The sequence below is a fragment of the Zea mays genome, chromosome 5, assembly GCF_902167145.1.
Source record: "Zea mays cultivar B73 chromosome 5, Zm-B73-REFERENCE-NAM-5.0, whole genome shotgun sequence".
Classification (NCBI taxonomy): Eukaryota; Viridiplantae; Streptophyta; class Magnoliopsida; order Poales; family Poaceae; genus Zea; species Zea mays.
The window spans coordinates 65,478,513-65,497,157 of NC_050100.1; the positions used below are offsets into that span (position 1 = coordinate 65,478,513).

General features: G+C 42.5%; 1 protein-coding gene across 4 annotated transcripts; it reads right to left on the minus strand.

Annotated features, from left to right (window-relative positions):
• Positions 1-12,872: 12,872 nt before the first annotated feature.
• Positions 12,873-16,044, minus strand: LOC103626474 (probable galacturonosyltransferase 3). 4 transcript variants are annotated; one of them, XM_020538399.2, is made up of 8 exons: positions 15,872-16,044; positions 15,694-15,758; positions 15,541-15,586; positions 15,295-15,441; positions 15,083-15,193; positions 14,603-14,937; positions 13,538-14,510; positions 12,873-13,418 (listed from the first exon to the last, which is right to left on the minus strand). In XM_020538399.2, the coding sequence occupies exons 1-8, from the start codon at positions 15,995-15,997 to the stop codon at positions 13,140-13,142; spliced, it is 2,082 nt and encodes a 693-aa protein (XP_020393988.1). In that variant the 5' UTR covers positions 15,998-16,044; the 3' UTR covers positions 12,873-13,139. The 4 variants fall into 4 exon arrangements, with proteins under 4 accessions (XP_020393988.1, XP_008645106.1, XP_008645105.1 ...); XM_008646884.3 differs by having other exon boundaries at positions 13,538-14,513; XM_008646883.3 differs by having other exon boundaries at positions 15,295-15,444.
• Between the last annotated feature and the right edge of the window lie 2,601 nt (positions 16,045-18,645).

Consider the following 18,645-nt stretch of genomic DNA (forward strand, 5'->3'; position numbering starts at 1 on the left):
ACCAACGGCTAGATATTGGATGGTGGCTATAAATACCACCCCAACCGGCCACTTCAAGGTGTGGGAGTCCAAGCAACATTCCAAGTCATCTAGTTGACATACTCAAGCCCTCCCAACCACCTATATTCATTGATCCATCCTATACACATGATTTAGTCCACTACAACCAACACAAGTGTCACAAAAGAGAGAGCAAGCAATTGAGAGCTACTCAATTGAGTTTAGCCCTAGCGCCTTGTGAGATTCATTGAGAGATAGTGTGTGCTACATCTTTGTGTTCATTTGCGCGTGGAGTTTTTTGACTCCCATTCGAACTTCCTCCAAAGTGTTGGAGGCTTGTAAAAGCTAGCAAGAGACACCAAAGATTATGGTGGTCCTTGTGGGATCGAGAGTGATCCTTGAGAAGAAGAAGAGCTCGCCGATCCTTGTGTGATCGGGAGAGAGGGAAAGGGTTGAAAAAGACCCGTCCTTAAGTGGACTCCTCAACGGGGACTAGGCCTTCGAGGGCCGAACCTCGGTAAAACAAATCACCCGTGTTCATTGTGCTTTTGCTTGTGATTTGTTTGCCTTCCCTTACTCTAAGTTCTCTTGCACTATTCTTTGCTCATATCATTTGGTGTTGCTTCAAGTTAAAATCTCATTTAAGTGAAGCAACACTTCGCAAGAAAAGAACTTGAGTTAGTGCTCTTTTTCATCTAAGCTTTCTTGCTTTGTTATCATAGAATTATTAGTTGTATTGATTTATCACTTCCGCATTATTTGAAAGCTATACTCTTTACTAGCAAGAACTTAGTTTTTATACTCCGATAACTATTCATCTTGTTCTAACCACTAATCAAAGGATCTAGTTGGGGGATAAAGTTTTAATTTTCAGGTTCCGCCTATTCACCCCCCCTCTAGGCGACTTTCAATTGGTATCAGAGCTAGGCACTTCATCTTGAGTCTAACAACTCGAAGTGATGGCTCGAAGAAGATCCCAAAAGAACAAGAAGACAACTTCAAAGGAAAACAAGGAGGTAACTCTTGAGATATTACTTCCTGATTGTTCTAATTATGATTCATGGTCTACTAGAGTAGTAAATGCTTTTAGAAAAGTAGATCCACAATTAGAACAAATCTTAGACAAGAGTATTATCCCTCCTAGTTATGATAGGGAAAATGTTTCCGATGAAGACCAAAGATGTATTCGCTTAAACTATCTAGCTTTTGACATCTTGGTTAATTCTCTTAGCAAGGAAGATTATCATGCCCTCATAATGAATCATTATGAACATATTCCCGATGCGCATGATATTTGGACTAGAATTAAAAGCAAGTTTAATAAGTCCAAAAATGATAGTTCATTCTGTGCTTCTACTTCCTTTGGTATTTGTGATACTAACCCTTGCAAGGAAGAAGAAGAAAATGAACGGTGGAGACCAAACGATGAATCCACCTCTCCAAAAGGTGTGTCTTCCCATTTCGATTCCCACATGTGTTGTGTGGCTAATGAAAATAATAGCGGAAGCACAAATGAGGATGAGGAGGAAGAAAGAAGCTTCATGCAACTCTACGCTCGCCCAAGCCAAGAAGATAAGGCAGTCATGCTCAAACTTCTAGAAAGAGCGAGAGAGCAAAGCGAAGCTCGTCAAAGGCTAGAAAGTATTCTCTCCATGAAGATGCAATACTTTGACGAGTTGACTAAAGAGCATGAGGAGCTAAAGTGCTCTCATGTTGATTTGGTCCAAAGGTATGAAACTATTTCAATTGAGCAAGATAACGCGTTACATTGTATAGCTCAATTAATAAATAAGAATACCTTGCTTAAGGACCAAGTAGAAAAGCTAAAAATTGAAAATCTAGCTTTTCAAGAAAAATATGATATGCTCATATGCTCTCATGAAAATCTTAGAGATGATCATATCATATTAAACATTGCTCATGAGGTTGTGATAGAAAACTTAAAATTCCAACAACCTCACTCTTGCACATGTGTTCATATTGATACTATATTACCATGTGCTAATGCTTGTTGTCCGTCGACAAGCAAATCTTCTTTTGAGCTAGAATTTGCAGGAACAAATGATGATACATATCAAAAGCTCAAAGAGGAAAATGAGAGGCTAAAGATGAGCTTGACACAACTAAAAGGGAAATGCATTGCCCAACCTTCTCAAGATAACCGTAATCACATGGTGAAGAAGCTTGAGACGGGAAAAACCGCGGCATGCACTACATCCCTTGAAGAAAATGTCAAGGATTTGAGGATTGCCATGAGGAGGAAACAAAAGATGAAATTCAACACCTCCTCCAAAAGCCTCAACCACGCCTCCACAAAAGGTAACATCCAAGGTAATGATCAAGCCACACTTCACATTAAGAGGTGTAGTGAATGCTTTGAAGTGGGGCACTTGATTAGGTCATGTCCCTATATTAATGGCTTGATTATTAACAAGGATGATAGACTTTGTTTTAAATGCTCCAAAAAGGGACACTTACTTAGATCTTGTCCCCATTTAAAACAAAGAGGCATAGGGTTAGAAAAGAAAATTTTTACTAACCATGTAGCAAGCAACAAACAAGGAAAGAAGAAATCTTCAAAACTTGGAAAACGCCTATGCTACACATGCCGAAAGAAGGGACATCAATGCAAAGATTGTCCCATTGGTAAAAATCCCACTCCTAACTTGTCATTTGATTCATATATAACTAGGCAACCCAAGATTGCAACTTGTGCTAGAAAGGTAACGAGTTTACCAAGCGCTAGCACAAAGGACACTTGGGTTCCTAGATCTTTGTTTACTAACCTTAACGGACCCATCAAGCGATGGGTACCAAAATGTGCTTGACAAGCCTTGTAGGAGAAGGAGATGGTATGAACCTTTGGGGTGCTTGAGGGAGTTAATTCAATTCTTATCAACTCAAGCTATCAATCTTCAAATGATCTACATATTCAAGATTGACCCAAGGTCACTTCAATTTATTGTATTCAAAACTCATATCATCTCGGGAAGATATTAATGTTGTAGGAAATAAAGAATCATCATCAAAGCCTACAACATGGAGGAAAGTCAAGGGATGGTAACATTTATATTCTCAAGTGCAATTATCTTAATTTGTCATGTGCCTTGTGTAGTCACATAGAAATAGAAAGCACTTAAGCATATGTTAAAATTATGTTACCATTCTTTGAAGAAATTCCTCTCATATGGTAGATTGTGTATTTATCAATTCTATATTATGACAATCTACATGTTTTAAATTGTTGCAAGTTCACATGGCATGTCTTTACATTAATTATTCTATTATTGCCATGTTCTAGATATAGAGAGATACTTCATGTTCTTAAAAGAATAAGGTGTCATGTAAGGAATTCAAATACTTAGGACACTTATAAAAGGAAAATTCTCTCTATAGCTAGAAAAGTGAGACTAATGTTTTTATCTAAGTAGTCTCACTTGTAGAGAATAAGTTTCTCTATGGAAATGCGTATCTCATCATGTCTAGGAAATTCTATCCAATAATTCATGTTGTATCTCTTATTGCTTAATTGGATATGATTCTTCTACATTTATCGCTCTCCATGTAATGAATTAGATTTATTCCCTTAAGTCTCAAGAATTTAACCATGCTTGTTTTATGAGTTTAAAACTAGGCATACTTCATGGAATAATCTAGTTCATATTATAAAGTTTCCAGGCTTTAGTAATTCACCTTTTCATTCCCTATCAAAATGATTACTAAATGGAAACTAGTGCTTGTGTTGCTAACGTATCTCTTGAGCTTACTTATAAATATGCATAGAAGGGAAAGTACACAAGCCTCATGGGTTGATCTTCACCCAAAAGAAGAAAGGTAAAAGCAAAGGTATGGGAACTCATCTTCTTAATTAAGTTTAGTTCCCATCTCAATGGGTATTTAATCTAAATTATCATATTCTACCCTTGCGAGGAATAGATTCGCTATTGGACCGAAATTAACTAAGTGTGCATTCAAATATCATTTTCTTAATGCTCATGTCCATTAGAATCTATTTAATGCCTTTGCGATATTTATATATATATGTTATCATATTGATTTGCTTCCAAGTGATGATTAACTAACTTCAATATGATAAAGTAAAATCTCCAATGATTATTAAAATGCTTAAAAGGTGCTCACTCATTTTTCTCAAATGAAATGCACTAATGTTAAGGATTTTACTTCATGTCTGTGTGACTTGTGGATGATGAATTTTGTATGCTAATTATCTAAAGTAATCATCCTTCACCATATACTCCCTTGCGCTATTAACATGTCTCTTGAGTATTTTCAATAAGTTTGGAAGGAAAAAGAGACAAATATAAAGGGAGGACACTCAAATGAAAAAGAAAGAACATCAAGGACAACAACACCTACTTGGACAATAAGGTTTTCACAACAATCAATTGTGTGGTTGTAAGCATTCTAAATCCTTTTTCATTATGAGGTTACCAGGCTTAAGTTATTTGTTGCAAAATTTATGAGCCTTGATCAAAATGTATAATGCTTCCCCCTTTATGTCCTTAAAAATGAATGCATCGAAATCATTTCTTTAAATTACTTGATGCATATCTTTAGGGGGAGTCCATTATTATATTTTGATTATGTTGAGACTATTGCTTTATCTTAGTAATTTCATATAGTCTCTTGCATGAGAATAATGTTTCTCATATAGTATGCTACTTCACATCAATCAAACTTGTTAAAGTAATATCGCTTTTATCAAGGATTGTTGCTTTCATTTCTAAAAGTAGCATGCTTATTGGATTCTCCTATTTTTAAGCTTGATTGAAAATTTAATGCCTTTGTTGTTTTCTTGATCGCATATTGGTTGATCATTGAACAACTTCAATTATCACTTATGCTTCTTAGTGCCTCATGTAATTTGAATTTGATTTCAATTGGTATGCACTAAGGAAAAAGGAGAATTCATGATTCATTTATGCAACTTGTGATCCATTTGATATATGCTAACAATAACTTGAAAAAGATCACTAGTTATAGAACTCTCTCTTGTGCAAAGTATTTCCACATATTGTCATTAAGTATAGGTCTTAAGCAACCAAGACTAAAGACAAAGCACAATGAAGAGAGCGTCTCTATGTGAAGGTACAAAAGGGTAAAACCACTTCCTTTCATTCAAACTTGTACCTAAATCTTCCTTTTTCTATACTTTCTTTACATATCTTGTATAAAAGGAAGAGAAAGCATGTCCTTTGCACTTTTTCCCTGTTTCATACCTAGTTTAACCTCTCAAACATTTCATTCTTGCATTTATGCATCTTTGTTAACCTGGATGAAGTAATCTTATTGTCAAAGAGCTTAAAGCTTGACCTTGTAATGAGGATAAGCTGCCTTTGTCTCAAAGGTGGATGGTCCTTAAGCCTCTTTGAAATCCTTAAGGGAAAATGCTTAAAATATTTGTAACATGCTTTCAGTAGTGCATAAACTGTCATGAGCATCACACTTATCCTATGACACAATGCACTTCACATTCTATATGATTTAGATATGTTCTCATTAACCTAATTATGTGCAATTGGCATTTTAGGCCAAACTATGTGTTCTTTCTCTCCATGCACATATTTAGGGGGAGCAATCTATGTTGTATAGAACTATGATCATGCTTAATTTAATATATCTTTTTGATCATATCTCTTTATGTCTACGACTAATGTGCTTTCAAGTGATCTCTATAATTAAGTCGTAGATAATGAAAGGGAAATGGAGTCTTCGGCGAAGTCAAGGCTTCCACTAAACTCTATCGGTATTATCTACCCTTCGCCATCACTCCACACTAGCTCTCCAATTATGGTATAATCTTCACTCATATATTTTTGCCAAAGGGAGAGAGAGAAAAGTTATCAATGGGCTCTGCTGACTCCGTTTTTGGCGATTCATGCCAAAGGGGGAGAGAGTATTAGCCCAAAGCAAAAGGACCGCACCACCGCCCAATTTCAAAAACTTAGTCTTTCAAAGAGAAATTTTCAATTGGTATCCTATTATGTTCAAGAAGGGGGAGAAAGTAGTATTTCAAAAATGATATATCAAAACCCTCTTGAACACCAAGAGGTGGATCTCATTTAGGGGGAGTTTTGTTAAGCCAAAGGAAAAGCATTTGAAACAGGGGGAGAAAATCTCAAATCTTGAAAATGCTTTGTAAACTCTTATTCATTTACCTTTGACTATTCGCAAAAGAACTTTGAAAAGATTTACAAAAGATTTTGCAAAAACAAAACATGTGGTGCAAGTGTGGTCCAAAATGTTAAAAACAAAGAAAACCATTCATGCATATCTTATGGAATCAATATTGGTTTAATTCCAAGCAATCTTTGCACTTACCGTAGGCAAACTAGTTCAATTATGCTCTTATATTTTTGCTTTGGTTTGTGTTGGCATCAATCACCAAAAAGGGGGAGATTGAAAGGGAAATAGGCTTTAAACCTTTTCCTAAATGATTTTGGTGGTTGAATGACCAACATAACTAATTGGACTAACTAGTTTGCTCTAGATCATATATTCTACAGGTGTCAAAGATTCAACATAAAACCAATAAAAAGAACAAGACAAGGGTCAAGAGAAAGGAGCAATGAGGCAACCGAGGGCACCTCTGGCTGGAGGCACCGGACTGTCCGGTGTGCACCGGACAGTGTCCGGTGCGCCCAGAGGACACCAACTCAAACTCTTCGCCCTCGGGAATTCTCGGAAGCCGGCGCGCTATAATTCACCGGACTGTCCGGTGTGCACCGGACATGTCCGGTGCTCCAAGGAAGCGCGGTCTCCGGAACTCGCCAGCCTCGGGTTCGCGCGGCAGCCGCTCCGCTAAAATTCACCGGACTGTCCGGTGTGCACCGGACTGTCCGGTGTGCCAGCGAAGCAACGGCTCCCTGCGGCGCCAACGGCTCCCTGCGGTGCATTTAATGCGCGCGCAGCACGCGCAGACGTCAGGCACGCCCATACTGGTGCACCGGACACTCTACAGTACATGTCCGGTGCGCCACCGGACATCCAGGCGGGCCCAGAAGACAGTGCTCCAACGGTCGACCCAACGGCTCTTTGGTGACGTGGCTGTCGCACCGGACATGTCCGGTGTGCACCGGACTGTCCGGTGCGCCATCGACAGACAGCCTTCACCAACGGCTAGATATTGGATGGTGGCTATAAATACCACCCCAACCGGCCACTTCAAGGTGTGGGAGTCCAAGCAACATTCCAAGTCATCTAGTTGACATACTCAAGCCCTCCCAACCACCTATATTCATTGATCCATCCTATACACATGATTTAGTCCACTACAACCAACACAAGTGTCACAAAAGAGAGAGCAAGCAATTGAGAGCTACTCAATTGAGTTTAGCCCTAGCGCCTTGTGAGATTCATTGAGAGATAGTGTGTGCTACATCTTTGTGTTCATTTGCGCGTGGAGTTTTTTGACTCCCATTCGAACTTCCTCCAAAGTGTTGGAGGCTTGTAAAAGCTAGCAAGAGACACCAAAGATTGTGGTGGTCCTTGTGGGATCGAGAGTGATCCTTGAGAAGAAGAAGAGCTCGCCGATCCTTGTGTGATCGGGAGAGAGGGAAAGGGTTGAAAAAGACCCGTCCTTAAGTGGACTCCTCAACGGGGACTAGGCCTTCGAGGGCCGAACCTCGGTAAAACAAATCACCCGTGTTCATTGTGCTTTTGCTTGTGATTTGTTTGCCTTCCCTTACTCTAAGTTCTCTTGCACTATTCTTTGCTCATATCATTTGGTGTTGCTTCAAGTTAAAATCTCATTTAAGTGAAGCAACACTCCGCAAGAAAAGAACTTGAGTTAGTGCTCTTTTTCATCTAAGCTTTCTTGCTTTGTTATCATAGAATTATTAGTTGTATTGATTTATCACTTCCGCATTATTTGAAAGCTATACTCTTTACTAGCAAGAACTTAGTTTTTATACTCCGATAACTATTCATCTTGTTCTAACCACTAATCAAAGGATCTAGTTGGGTGATAAAGTTTTAATTTTCAGGTTCCGCCTATTCACCCCCCCCCCCCTCTAGGCGACTTTCAGTTACCCTTCGGTATGTTTGACACTTCTGATGATTGATTGCATTCGTCTAGAACGAAGGAACTAATAATGATAGGGGCAAATCCAGAGAGAGGGCAAAGTGGGCTATGCCCCCCCTCAATTTTGTACAATCTTTTATATATAATGATTGTTTATTATTAAGTGTAGAAAAAAAATCAAAGTTTTGATGTGATATAGTCCTATTTTAAACTCTAAAATAAATAGGTAGTGGCTAAAATTATCCGAGAAGTTTAGAATGGATCAACTAATTGACCAACTGCTTTTTAGCTATACCCTTCAAATAATCATTAGTTGTTAGCTGCCTCAACCAAGCTAAAACAAGTTAACAATTAGCTTTAGAGGTTTGAAACAGGCCATAAAACAACTCTATCACGAGCCTCCTCGTTAGATCCTCCCCGACCCAGTCCTCGCATCCATCATTCCGACCCTAATCTTTTCAATGCCACCTAAACTAGTTTGCCTCGATGTCCCATTTTGACCATTGCATCCTTCCTGATGCGATGCTGCCCAACAAAGCCGGGTCTCGCTCGTCGCAACGATGTGACCCTCTCTGTGGCCAACGAGCTTGGTGAACCAATAAGCTCTCAGATGGAGACGTCGCCTCACCTCACCCCTTTAATGGCACCCTTGCCCTTATAGGAGATTGACATTTGACAAGGTAAACGGCTTTGATTCGGTCATCAAAAACTTAGCGGCATGTTTGTTTCTTTTGTTCATACAGTTTTATTTTTTAAAAAACTTGTATCATGTATTATTATGAAACTTGAATCTTAATTTTATCACGTGGTCTTTCTGACCCCATGAATTCTCGGCCTGCGTCCGCCACTGAATAATGGTAAAACAAATCCTACACTAAACATCAAATGAATGCCTTCAGAGTTCATCAGAGTTTCAGTCTTGCAGCTGCTGCGAGGACGACTTTGTGTCACCAACGATCGAGGTAAAAGGGCCAGCTTTGAAGGCAAAACCAAAAGCTCAAGCCTAAACAAACAAAGTCTATGTCTAGATGCATAGTAAAAATCACGTACCTAAAAAAACCATAAGGACTTATAATTTAGGGCGGGGGCTGTATCTGTATGAATCCAAATTATCCAGTGAAAATATGTTGTAGCACAAGTTCAACGACCTTATCGCTTTGAAGAACAGATCAAGAGCAGTGCTTGTTAACAGTGCGCATTCGGCTAGACTGCTAGTCCACTTGCTGTCAGGACTTGTGACTATTTGTCTGACCACAGCATTCCCATATTCAGCTGCAACAAGAAGGCATGACCAAGACCAACCACGATGCTGCTCCTCCTGCTGTCGCCCATAACCACCACGATGCTGCCTCCTGGAACGGCAGCAGCTAACCGATTGACTGGAACCATGTCACTCACGCCTTGTTCGTTTGTGCAGGATTGTACCCGAAATAAGGTCCTCCTCCTGCTGTCGCCCATAACCACCACGATGCTGCCTCCTGGAACGGCAGCAGCTAACCGATTGACTGGAACCATGTCACTCACCGACTCACGCCTTATTCGCAGGATTGTACCCGAAATAAGGTCCCGTTCTGCAGGCCGGTCTCCAAGCCAGACCGGTAACCAAGTCAGCCTAGGGTCGAGTGGAACATGTCTTGTTACTCATTCCTGGTCACCAGTCCATTTTTAGATCAGAAACTAATCCAGGATACAGACCACCTAGACTAGTTCCAGGCCGAGAACTGAAGGAGAGTTGAAATTAGATAGGATTGTTTCCGGCCCAGCTTAAAACAAACACCGCTAACATACTGGACCGGATTGTAACTAGACTGATTTATTCCACCTGAAACTAGATCCGAAATAGGCCAAACCGGCCAAACCGAACGTAGCCTAAATTTATATAAATTAGTAGTGAAACAATCTGGCTAGAAATTAATCCATGCCACCAATCCGGAATAACCGAATAGAGCCTCAAGGATCTACCTCTCAAGCCTCCAATCATTTGACATGTACAAATGAGCAAGCTATAGGATTAAAATAACTTCTTCCTCCGGAACTATTCCATCCTCAAGAGGGAACCTCGGTGACCTATTGTTTGGCACCAAAATGAGCGTGTGGACGGTCCGGCCCTGAGGCCGGACAGTCCGCGGTCCGGACAGTCCGCACCTGTGGTCCGGACAGTTCGCATCTGTGGGCCGGACGGTCCGCGCGTGCGCAGAGCAGATTAGAGTTCCGAGTTTTGTGCTACGGTGGTTAGCTAGATTCACGGAATTAGCTCGGAAATCAGTTGTGTAAAGGGTCCAGCCCCCCTCCTCTATAAATAGAGAGGTATACAGCCGATTTGTAATCATCAATCGAATCAAAAACACTTCTATTTCGCATTTATTCCTAGGAGTAGTTCTAATCTAGTTCTAGTTTAGCCTTCCGATCTCCAAATTCTTTGCTTCTCTTCGACTCTACGTCGATTAGAGGAGTTTAGGTCGGCTTGCCCGAGCCTAGACAACTTCTAGGATCTCTCCTCTCCGACGGGGTCCCTCCCGGGAGCGAGATCCAGGCGCCACCGGCGATCTTCCGCCGCCCCAACGCACGCGCGGACCGTCCGGCCCCAGGGCGCGGACCATCCGGTCGTCAGGCAGGAAACTCTAACCCCTGCGCCAGGTCGCGGACCGTTAGGCCCCTGGCCGCGGACCGTCCGCGCCTGACCAGAGAGCACCGCCACGGTTTTTGTTGAGTGTTTGGCACTCTAAAAAGGCATCAACACCTATATTATTAGCACCACATAATCACACAATCTCGCAAACACTCAGATGCTCGGATAGTGTTCCAAGTTCATCATCAGCTAAAAGCCAGCCTTACAATGGACTACCATTTTCCCTTTTAAACCCCGCTAGGACTCACGACATGCCTCGACTTACAGGTGGGACCCCGGTTATAACCCAGTTGTCACCAACATACTTCGGATTCAGCTTCCTCTCCCGATGGCTTTCTCCTTAGCTTCTGGTCCTCATCAACTCCAGCTTCTGCAACCGGCTTCTCTTCCCTTGGCCTGGTTACTGTGGTTCGTCCGGAATGACGGTTCAGTTCATCAGTATGACACCCTGCAGCTGTTGACATATTTTTGCTTTGCACTAGGTATAGATTCCAACAACATGAAGGCGGAAATTTGAGGAAGCTCATAGCTCTAGATCCATCCAGTAACCATCTCAGAGGCTTCATCGCGAATGAAATTATATAAACTTGACATCAGTGTCAGCATATTTGGTTTTTTCGGACAACTTACTGGAGGGACTTATTCCTTTTGAAGTTGGCAATCTTGAACACACTACCGGACATAGCTTCTTTGTCGAGTGCTTAAGGGTTTAGGGTTTAGGATATGGGAACTACTAGTACAGTGGGCGGGGCAGGCAAGGCGGCATCTAATGCATCATGGGAGCAGCTCGAGGAGTTCAATCGACGCTATCCAGAAGTGCAGCTCGCGGATGAGCTGTTTGTTGGGGTGGAGGGAAATGTTATAGACACATTTGTCGGGCGCCAGTATACACGGCGCAGATCAGCTGCTAACTAAAGATTCTAAGGAAGGAAAGGAGCAGAAAGGAAAGGAGCAAACGCAGGAAGGAAGAAAGGAGCAGGTTAGCTATAACCAATAATCAAGGATATGGATATGATTACTCAACTTCTATAGTAATGCTTTCTTAGAACAACAGATTAGTTTCCAAAGGTGTGTGTTGGTTTCTTAGGCTGTAAGTTACCTCCATCTGTAAAGGCGCATGTCACAATTTATATTAGGCATCAAAGAATAAAGATCTTCCTTAGGCTTAGTTTGGGTATTCTAGTAATGAGTGGGATTGGAGTGGATTGAAATGTATTGAGAGAGTATTTGATCTATTGGGGATTTATACCCTCTCCAATCCCTCCAAAACACTCTAATCCCAAAGTATCCAAACTAGGCCTTAGAGTTTTGTTTGTATACTCTAGTATTTACTTTAATACACATGGATTGAGGTGATTTGGAGTGTAAGTTAAACTAACTTATACACCAATCCACCTCAATCCATGTGTATTAGCGCAAAAACTAAAGTACTTAAACAAAGCCTAGAGGGGATCATCTTTGATCATCCTGGCTGGGTGCAGTCCCAGCGGTGGTGATCAGAGTGATCTGTGCCCTTGTCCTCCCTATGCCTTGCGCAATCTGAATCTTCCCCTTCACCCTCTAAGAGACACTAAAGGTGTGTTTAGTTGGATGTATAAGAATGGATGGAAGGGGACGGTCACAATTTCTTTAGTATTTAGATGAGAGTTAAGTGGGTGCAAGATAAACACCGGAGTAATTTTTTTGTGGCAGTGTGATCTTAAAAAATTGAGGGAACGGTGTCGTCTCCGTCTCATCCTATTTTGATCTCAAACCAAACATACCCTAGGAGACCCAGATTACAAGATTACCGGAGGGAAGCTCGTAACACTATAGTTACTACATTTCTTCAATCTTTAGCCATCTCAGTTCAACGAGATAGATGTTCCAATGGTGTCAAAAAAATGAAATACTCAGAAAAAAATGGCCCCTCGGAAGTCAGAAACCAATCTTTTCTATGAAAGAGGAAAGATGTTACAATATACAGCACAGTATCATTAGGAAACCATTTTTTGTGCCATCGATCTAAGGTATAGGTAGGGTCAACATCTGTTCACTCAGTCTATTTTAGTCAACCCGTCCCTAACAGTGCCCTTTTGTTCTAGGCTTTTGGCACAGTTCTATGATTGAGACCTTTGTTTTGCTTCCATTTCTTTCAACATCTTAAGCATCAATATTCAATACTCCATTATAACTACACAGTGTTCATACCACAGGTCGTAAGCAGATGAACTTCTCTATCTTTTTGCCAATTCATTCAAGGTACAGCAAATTCTAAAGTAAACAAAAGAATATCTACTTTGTTGTCAGGTATAAACCACCTTATGCACCAGTTCATTTAAGAATAGCTAGATAACTACGGAGCAATAATGACAAGATCAAGAAGACTTAAACTATGCTAAACACACCACTACTCTGCCTAACATCCTCATAGGGAATAACTTATGCTCTGAAATGAAAAAAGAAAACTTGATGAAGATTTACATGTCATTGTTTGCCCTCATAGCAACGCCGAACGTGCGAGTTGTCAACATCTACATACTTGGACCAGAATGGCTTGTACTTGGAAATGGCAAGGTCAAGCCAGGGCTTATAATTCCCGTTGTAATGAACTACCGCAGCGTTGTCGATCTCAGCAATGTCAACAGCTGGATCATAGCCCAGGCCCAAGACATGCCAAGTACGATTCAACGGGTATGTCAGGTTGTAGAAAGTAATTAAACCTGGAGGCAGCGTACCCAGCTTCCACAGCTTACGGTCCTCATTCTGCAATAGGTCTTCTATTAGTAAGCGAAACAACAAAATTCATTACAGGTTCACTAAATGATGGGCTATATGCAACGAGGCAATGCAATCAGCAGTACATTTCTCATTCCACTACTTACCAAATCTTGCCAATAATGGTATATTCCAGTGATATTTCGCTTCTTCCACTCCTTCAGGTCAAACATGTTCATCCCGAAAGCCCACCCACAAGCGTGTGGATCGAAGTTCTCTGAGATCTTTGGGTGTGAGAAGTTGAGATAAGTGTCAAAGCGATGGAAACTCTCTTTACAGGTTTCCACAGCGCCATTTACCATCCCTTTAAGATCAACATCCCAAAGGGGTGTTAAATCCTTCTGTACAACAACATCATCATCAAGAAACAGTATCTTCTCAAGCTTTGGGTGAATCTCTGGCATGTAGAACCTCAAATGGTTGAGCATGGACAAATATTTGGGGTTCCTGTATTTCAGATTCTCATTTCCATCAGAGAGTGACGACGGATCGTGTGCTTTGAAGTAATATTCTTTGAGGCGAGCTGACTCCAGTTGCCGAAGAACAGAACAGTATGAGGAATTAAGCCATTTGAAATTGTCTATGTTCTCCACATGAACAGTTGCCAGTTGAGGAGGATGAGTAATGAACCACATCTTCATGGCTGCAAAATTAAGTCTATCAGTGACAATGTGGAACACGTGCTTCTCTGGTTCATTGGCATTTGCCACAGTTGATTTGACAACTACCGAGGCCGCAAGCACATTATCAGAAAATATAGCATAGTGGTAGAGTGACAAATCCTCAAGCTTTTCTTTATATTGTCCCGCCTTCAAAGCATCATCGTCAAAATGTTCCTTGGTCACATAATCACGAAAATAATAATCAGTTGTCAGCTGCATATGTAGGCAGTGCAAGGGCATGGGTACTGTCTTTGCAGCATGCTGAACCAGAAATGAGTTTTGTTTCTTCACTGCGTCGATATTTAGTTCTGTCGACTGCAACATAACACGCAATTTTCTTGACACCTCACCCGAGCTGTACAGAACATCTCTAGCCGAAGATAACACATGCCCCATTGCTTTTGCTCTCTCTAAGGCACTGCTGAAATAACAGATCATAAGCAACTTGCTCTTTTACATTAAAATGGGAAAGAGCCAAACTGATTAATCTTTAGAAGGGAAATGAAGTACCTAGAATCGAGTTCACTGTCGATAAGTGCATCTCCGATAGATGTTTGGCTTTCTTTTATGCGCTTCATGAGCAACGCGTACATGTCTGGTTCTTTCTGGGAGAGTGCAATAGTGGCATACAACTTGGCCATTATTATCTGATCTTTCATGAGCCTTAGTGTTGAGTCTGTATTAACAAGGCGGAACTCCTGCCTCCATATGTTGTAGCTTCCTCTAACTTTATTGTTAAAGTTCCTTGAGCTATTTATTGCTGCATTCCGCATCTGAAGTTCAATCTTCTTATCCATCTGAAGCAGCTCCTGAACCCTCCGCTCCTTTCTTCTACGGCGAAATACCTGCAGGGAGCAATAGCAGCACACAAACACTCAGATGGGCACGATTAACACATCTCATAGTAAGCCAAACAAAAAAATCTCGAAACACAAGTAACCATTGCAATGTATTCCATAGTCACTAGAACAGAAGGAGGATGGAATCGACCTGTCGCCGTAATTTAATCGGATCGACAATTGTAGTTGCCAGAGTTTCAGCACTTGAAAGATTGGTGGTTTCTGATCCACTGGCGAGTAGATGATCCCCGGCAACCTCTTGCTGACACAACAGAAGAAGGAACACCCTTAGAGCTACAAAATAGAACAAACCTACCAACTTGTCTTCGCAAACAACACAGATAATTTTTTTTCAGAACATACTGTTCTGGCTACCGGCTGGCTATCTCTGGGCAACCACGGGTTCTCCCAGATAGAGGACGAACCGAATTCTCTGGCGGTAACTTTGAATAGCTTGATCCGACCATGCTGGTCAGTGTACGCGATAGTCTTTTCAGCTTTATCCACATCCTGCTAACCATTCACCGTGCAAACATTAGCGTGGCGAGCGAAGCAGCACAACGCAATTGCGCGACCTGAGCAGCCAAACTCAGATAAATAAAGAGCAACCTGTAACTTGCTGCAGCCAGGGCAGTTCTCGCGAGTCCCGCGTTCGCTGACAATCCAAAATCACACCGCAACACCGAAGTCAGAGCCTTTACTGAATCGCGTAGTAATGAGGAAGGAAGAGAGGGAGGATGGATGGATGGCAATGGTTCTTACGCTCGGTGACCCGAGAAGAGCCACAGCGACACCGCTGATCTGGCGGAGGGCACATGGATCACGACCTGCGAAGGAGGAGCGGAGGGAGCAATGAGAAGGAAGGAGCCCTGGTTCTGAGGGTTGGAACGCGATGAATCTATCATTTCGCCGTTGCAGTGAGCACTTGGGGGGTACAGACCTGGAAGGAGAGGAAGCAAAGGAGAAGGAGGAGGAGGGCCAAGAGGCCCGGCCGCCGCCGCAGTGGAAGCGTAGTTCTGGGGTACGCTGCCGCGGCCGCCGCCGACGAGGCGGCGGAGAACGCCATTGACGGGGTGTGGAGTGATGGGGATGTGATTTAAACACGTGTCGTATGTAATATACTCGTTTATGTATGTTTTTATATGCACTTCTTTTTATAAGATTAAATTTTAATTTTATTACATAATGCATACATATTTTCAAATAAAATATGATTAATTTAAAAAAATGTATAATATAAATAAATAGTTTTTTATAGTTTTTCAATAAAATGTATAAAGTTTTTTTCTTGCTGATATATAGCTCGTGCTAACGCTACGATTTCGGAAATAGAAGAGATAGGGTCAACGACAATGACATCGGCGGGGAGGGGTGTTGAGACAGCGGGGTCGCAGGAGAGGGAGAGGAGGATGAATGAGGGATGATAAATGATCTAAATAATATTGTTTATTGGATTTGAGTAAGCGAGAGGGTTATCCAGCGATCTAAACCGTTGGTTTTGATGGTGTGTTAAGTCTATTTATTTGGTGGATTTAATAGAGGTTATATGTGTCATGATGATTTGGGTGGGTTTTGCTAAGGGGTGTTGTAACACCTTAGAATTCTAATATTAAGTTTTATGAAGATTCTCCAAAGGATTTAAATTAAAATATTTTTATATAAGAGTTTTGTTGCCTTCGAATTTAAATCACCTAAAACAAATATGGTTTCTAATAAAGATATAATAAAAATGACCCCTATATAAATTAAGTTATTCTTATGTTGAGATATATACTTACAAGTACTCTCTTCGACGGATATACGGTCGGGATTAGAGTTGGGTACCACTTCGGACGGGTGGATTCACGGCCGTCCGATTCAGATCATGCGCCTAGGAATCCTAGGAATCGATTCCATTGTTTTAAATCGAGGACATCCATTTTAGATCTAAGTGTGTCTATCGCATGCCAGTTCGAGGATAAATAAGATTTAATCGGGGCCTTAGGATATTAATCAGACAGCTGACAATCACGAATATCCCTTCGCGTCCGAGCGTTTTGCAAAAGAGTTATTGAGGTTCTGGAAAAATAACCCGCCATCCCGAGCTAGTTCAGGACCATTCAATTTGGGTCCCTAAATCTTACAGTTTAAACTCGGATCCTATTTAAATGTGACCGCATACCATACTTCCGGGAACTAATAAAATAAATATAGAAATTTGATTCTTGGTATAAAAGTAATTCAATAAACTTCAGAAATTCATATCTTGCACGTTTTTACTCCAAATTAGTATGTTCCAGAGCTTTGTAATAAAATTACCTACGCAGTAGCATCATTATTTGGTCATGTCACGTAATTTTTATAAATAGATATTGGTTTAGCCTATATTTAATAGATTAATTCTTCTAATCAAAATTAATCCATAAATAATTATAATCTGGCTAAAATATGATCTCTACTCATGTTATAACTTAAATTAAAGTTGAAATAGTTATTTCTTGAAATATCTTTTCTCACATGATGTATATTAATCAACTTATAACATTGTCGGCGTTTCGAGACCGGGGGGTCCCTGGGCCGACGAGTGAAGATGTCGCCGCGTGCCCCAGCCCAGATGGGTCGGCGCGAACGGAGCGCGAAGGGGGGAAAAACAGGCAGCCGGAGCGAGAGGGAGAGGTGGAAATCCCGCGGCCTTCGTGTTCTGTCCCGCGCCCAGGTCGGGTGCGCTTGCAGTAGAGGGTTACAAGCGTCCACGCGGGAGGGGGAGCGAGCGGCCTCACGCGAGCGCCTGCCCCGTCCTCTTCCCCGCGCGGCCAACCTTCTGTAAGAGGGCTCTGGTCCTTCCTTTTATAGGCGTAAGGAGAGGATCCAGGTGTACAAAGGGGGTGTAGCAGAGTGCTAACGTGTCTAGCGGAGGAGAGCTAGCGCCCTATGTACATGCCATCGTGGCAGCCAGAGAGGTTTTGGCACCCGGTTCGTGTGGTGTCGTGGCCGTCGGAGGAGCGCTGGAGCCTGGCGGAAGGACAGCTGTCGGAGCTGTCGAGTCCTTGCTGACGTCCTCTTGCTTCCGTAAGGGAGCTGAGAGCCGTCATCGTCATGGAGCGTGCGGGGCGCCATCATTGCTTGTCTGGCGGAGCGAGCCAGATGGGACGTCGGTCTTGTTTCCCGTAGCCTGAGCCAGCTTGGGGTAGGGTAATGATGGCGCCTTCTGTTGACGTGGTCGGTCCGTGCCCTAGGTTGGGCGATGTGGAGGCTCCTCCGAGATCGAGGTCGAGTCTGTCTTCCGAGACCGAGGTCGAGTCCGAGCCCCTGGGTCGGGCGAGGCGGAGACCGTCGGCTGAGGCCAGGGCTGAGTCCGAGCCCTGGGGTCGAGCGAAACGGAGTTCGTCGTCTTCCGGGGCTGAGCCCGAGTCTGAGCCCTGGGTCGGGCGGAGCGGAGTTCGCCGTCTTCCGGGGCTGAGCCCGAGTTCGAGCCCTGGGTCGGGCGAAGCGGAGTTTCCTATGGTGCCTGAGGCCGGGCCTGACTGCCTGTCAGCCTCATTCTGTCGAGCGACACAGCAGTCGGAGCGGCACAGGCGGCGCTATCCTTCTGTCAGACCGGTCAGTGGAGCGGCGAAGTGACTGCGGTCGCTTCGGCTCTGTCGACTGGAGGACGCGCGTCAGGATAAAGGTGTCAGGCCACCTTTGCATTAAATGCCCCTGCGACTTGGTCGGTTGGCGTGGCGATTTGGCCAG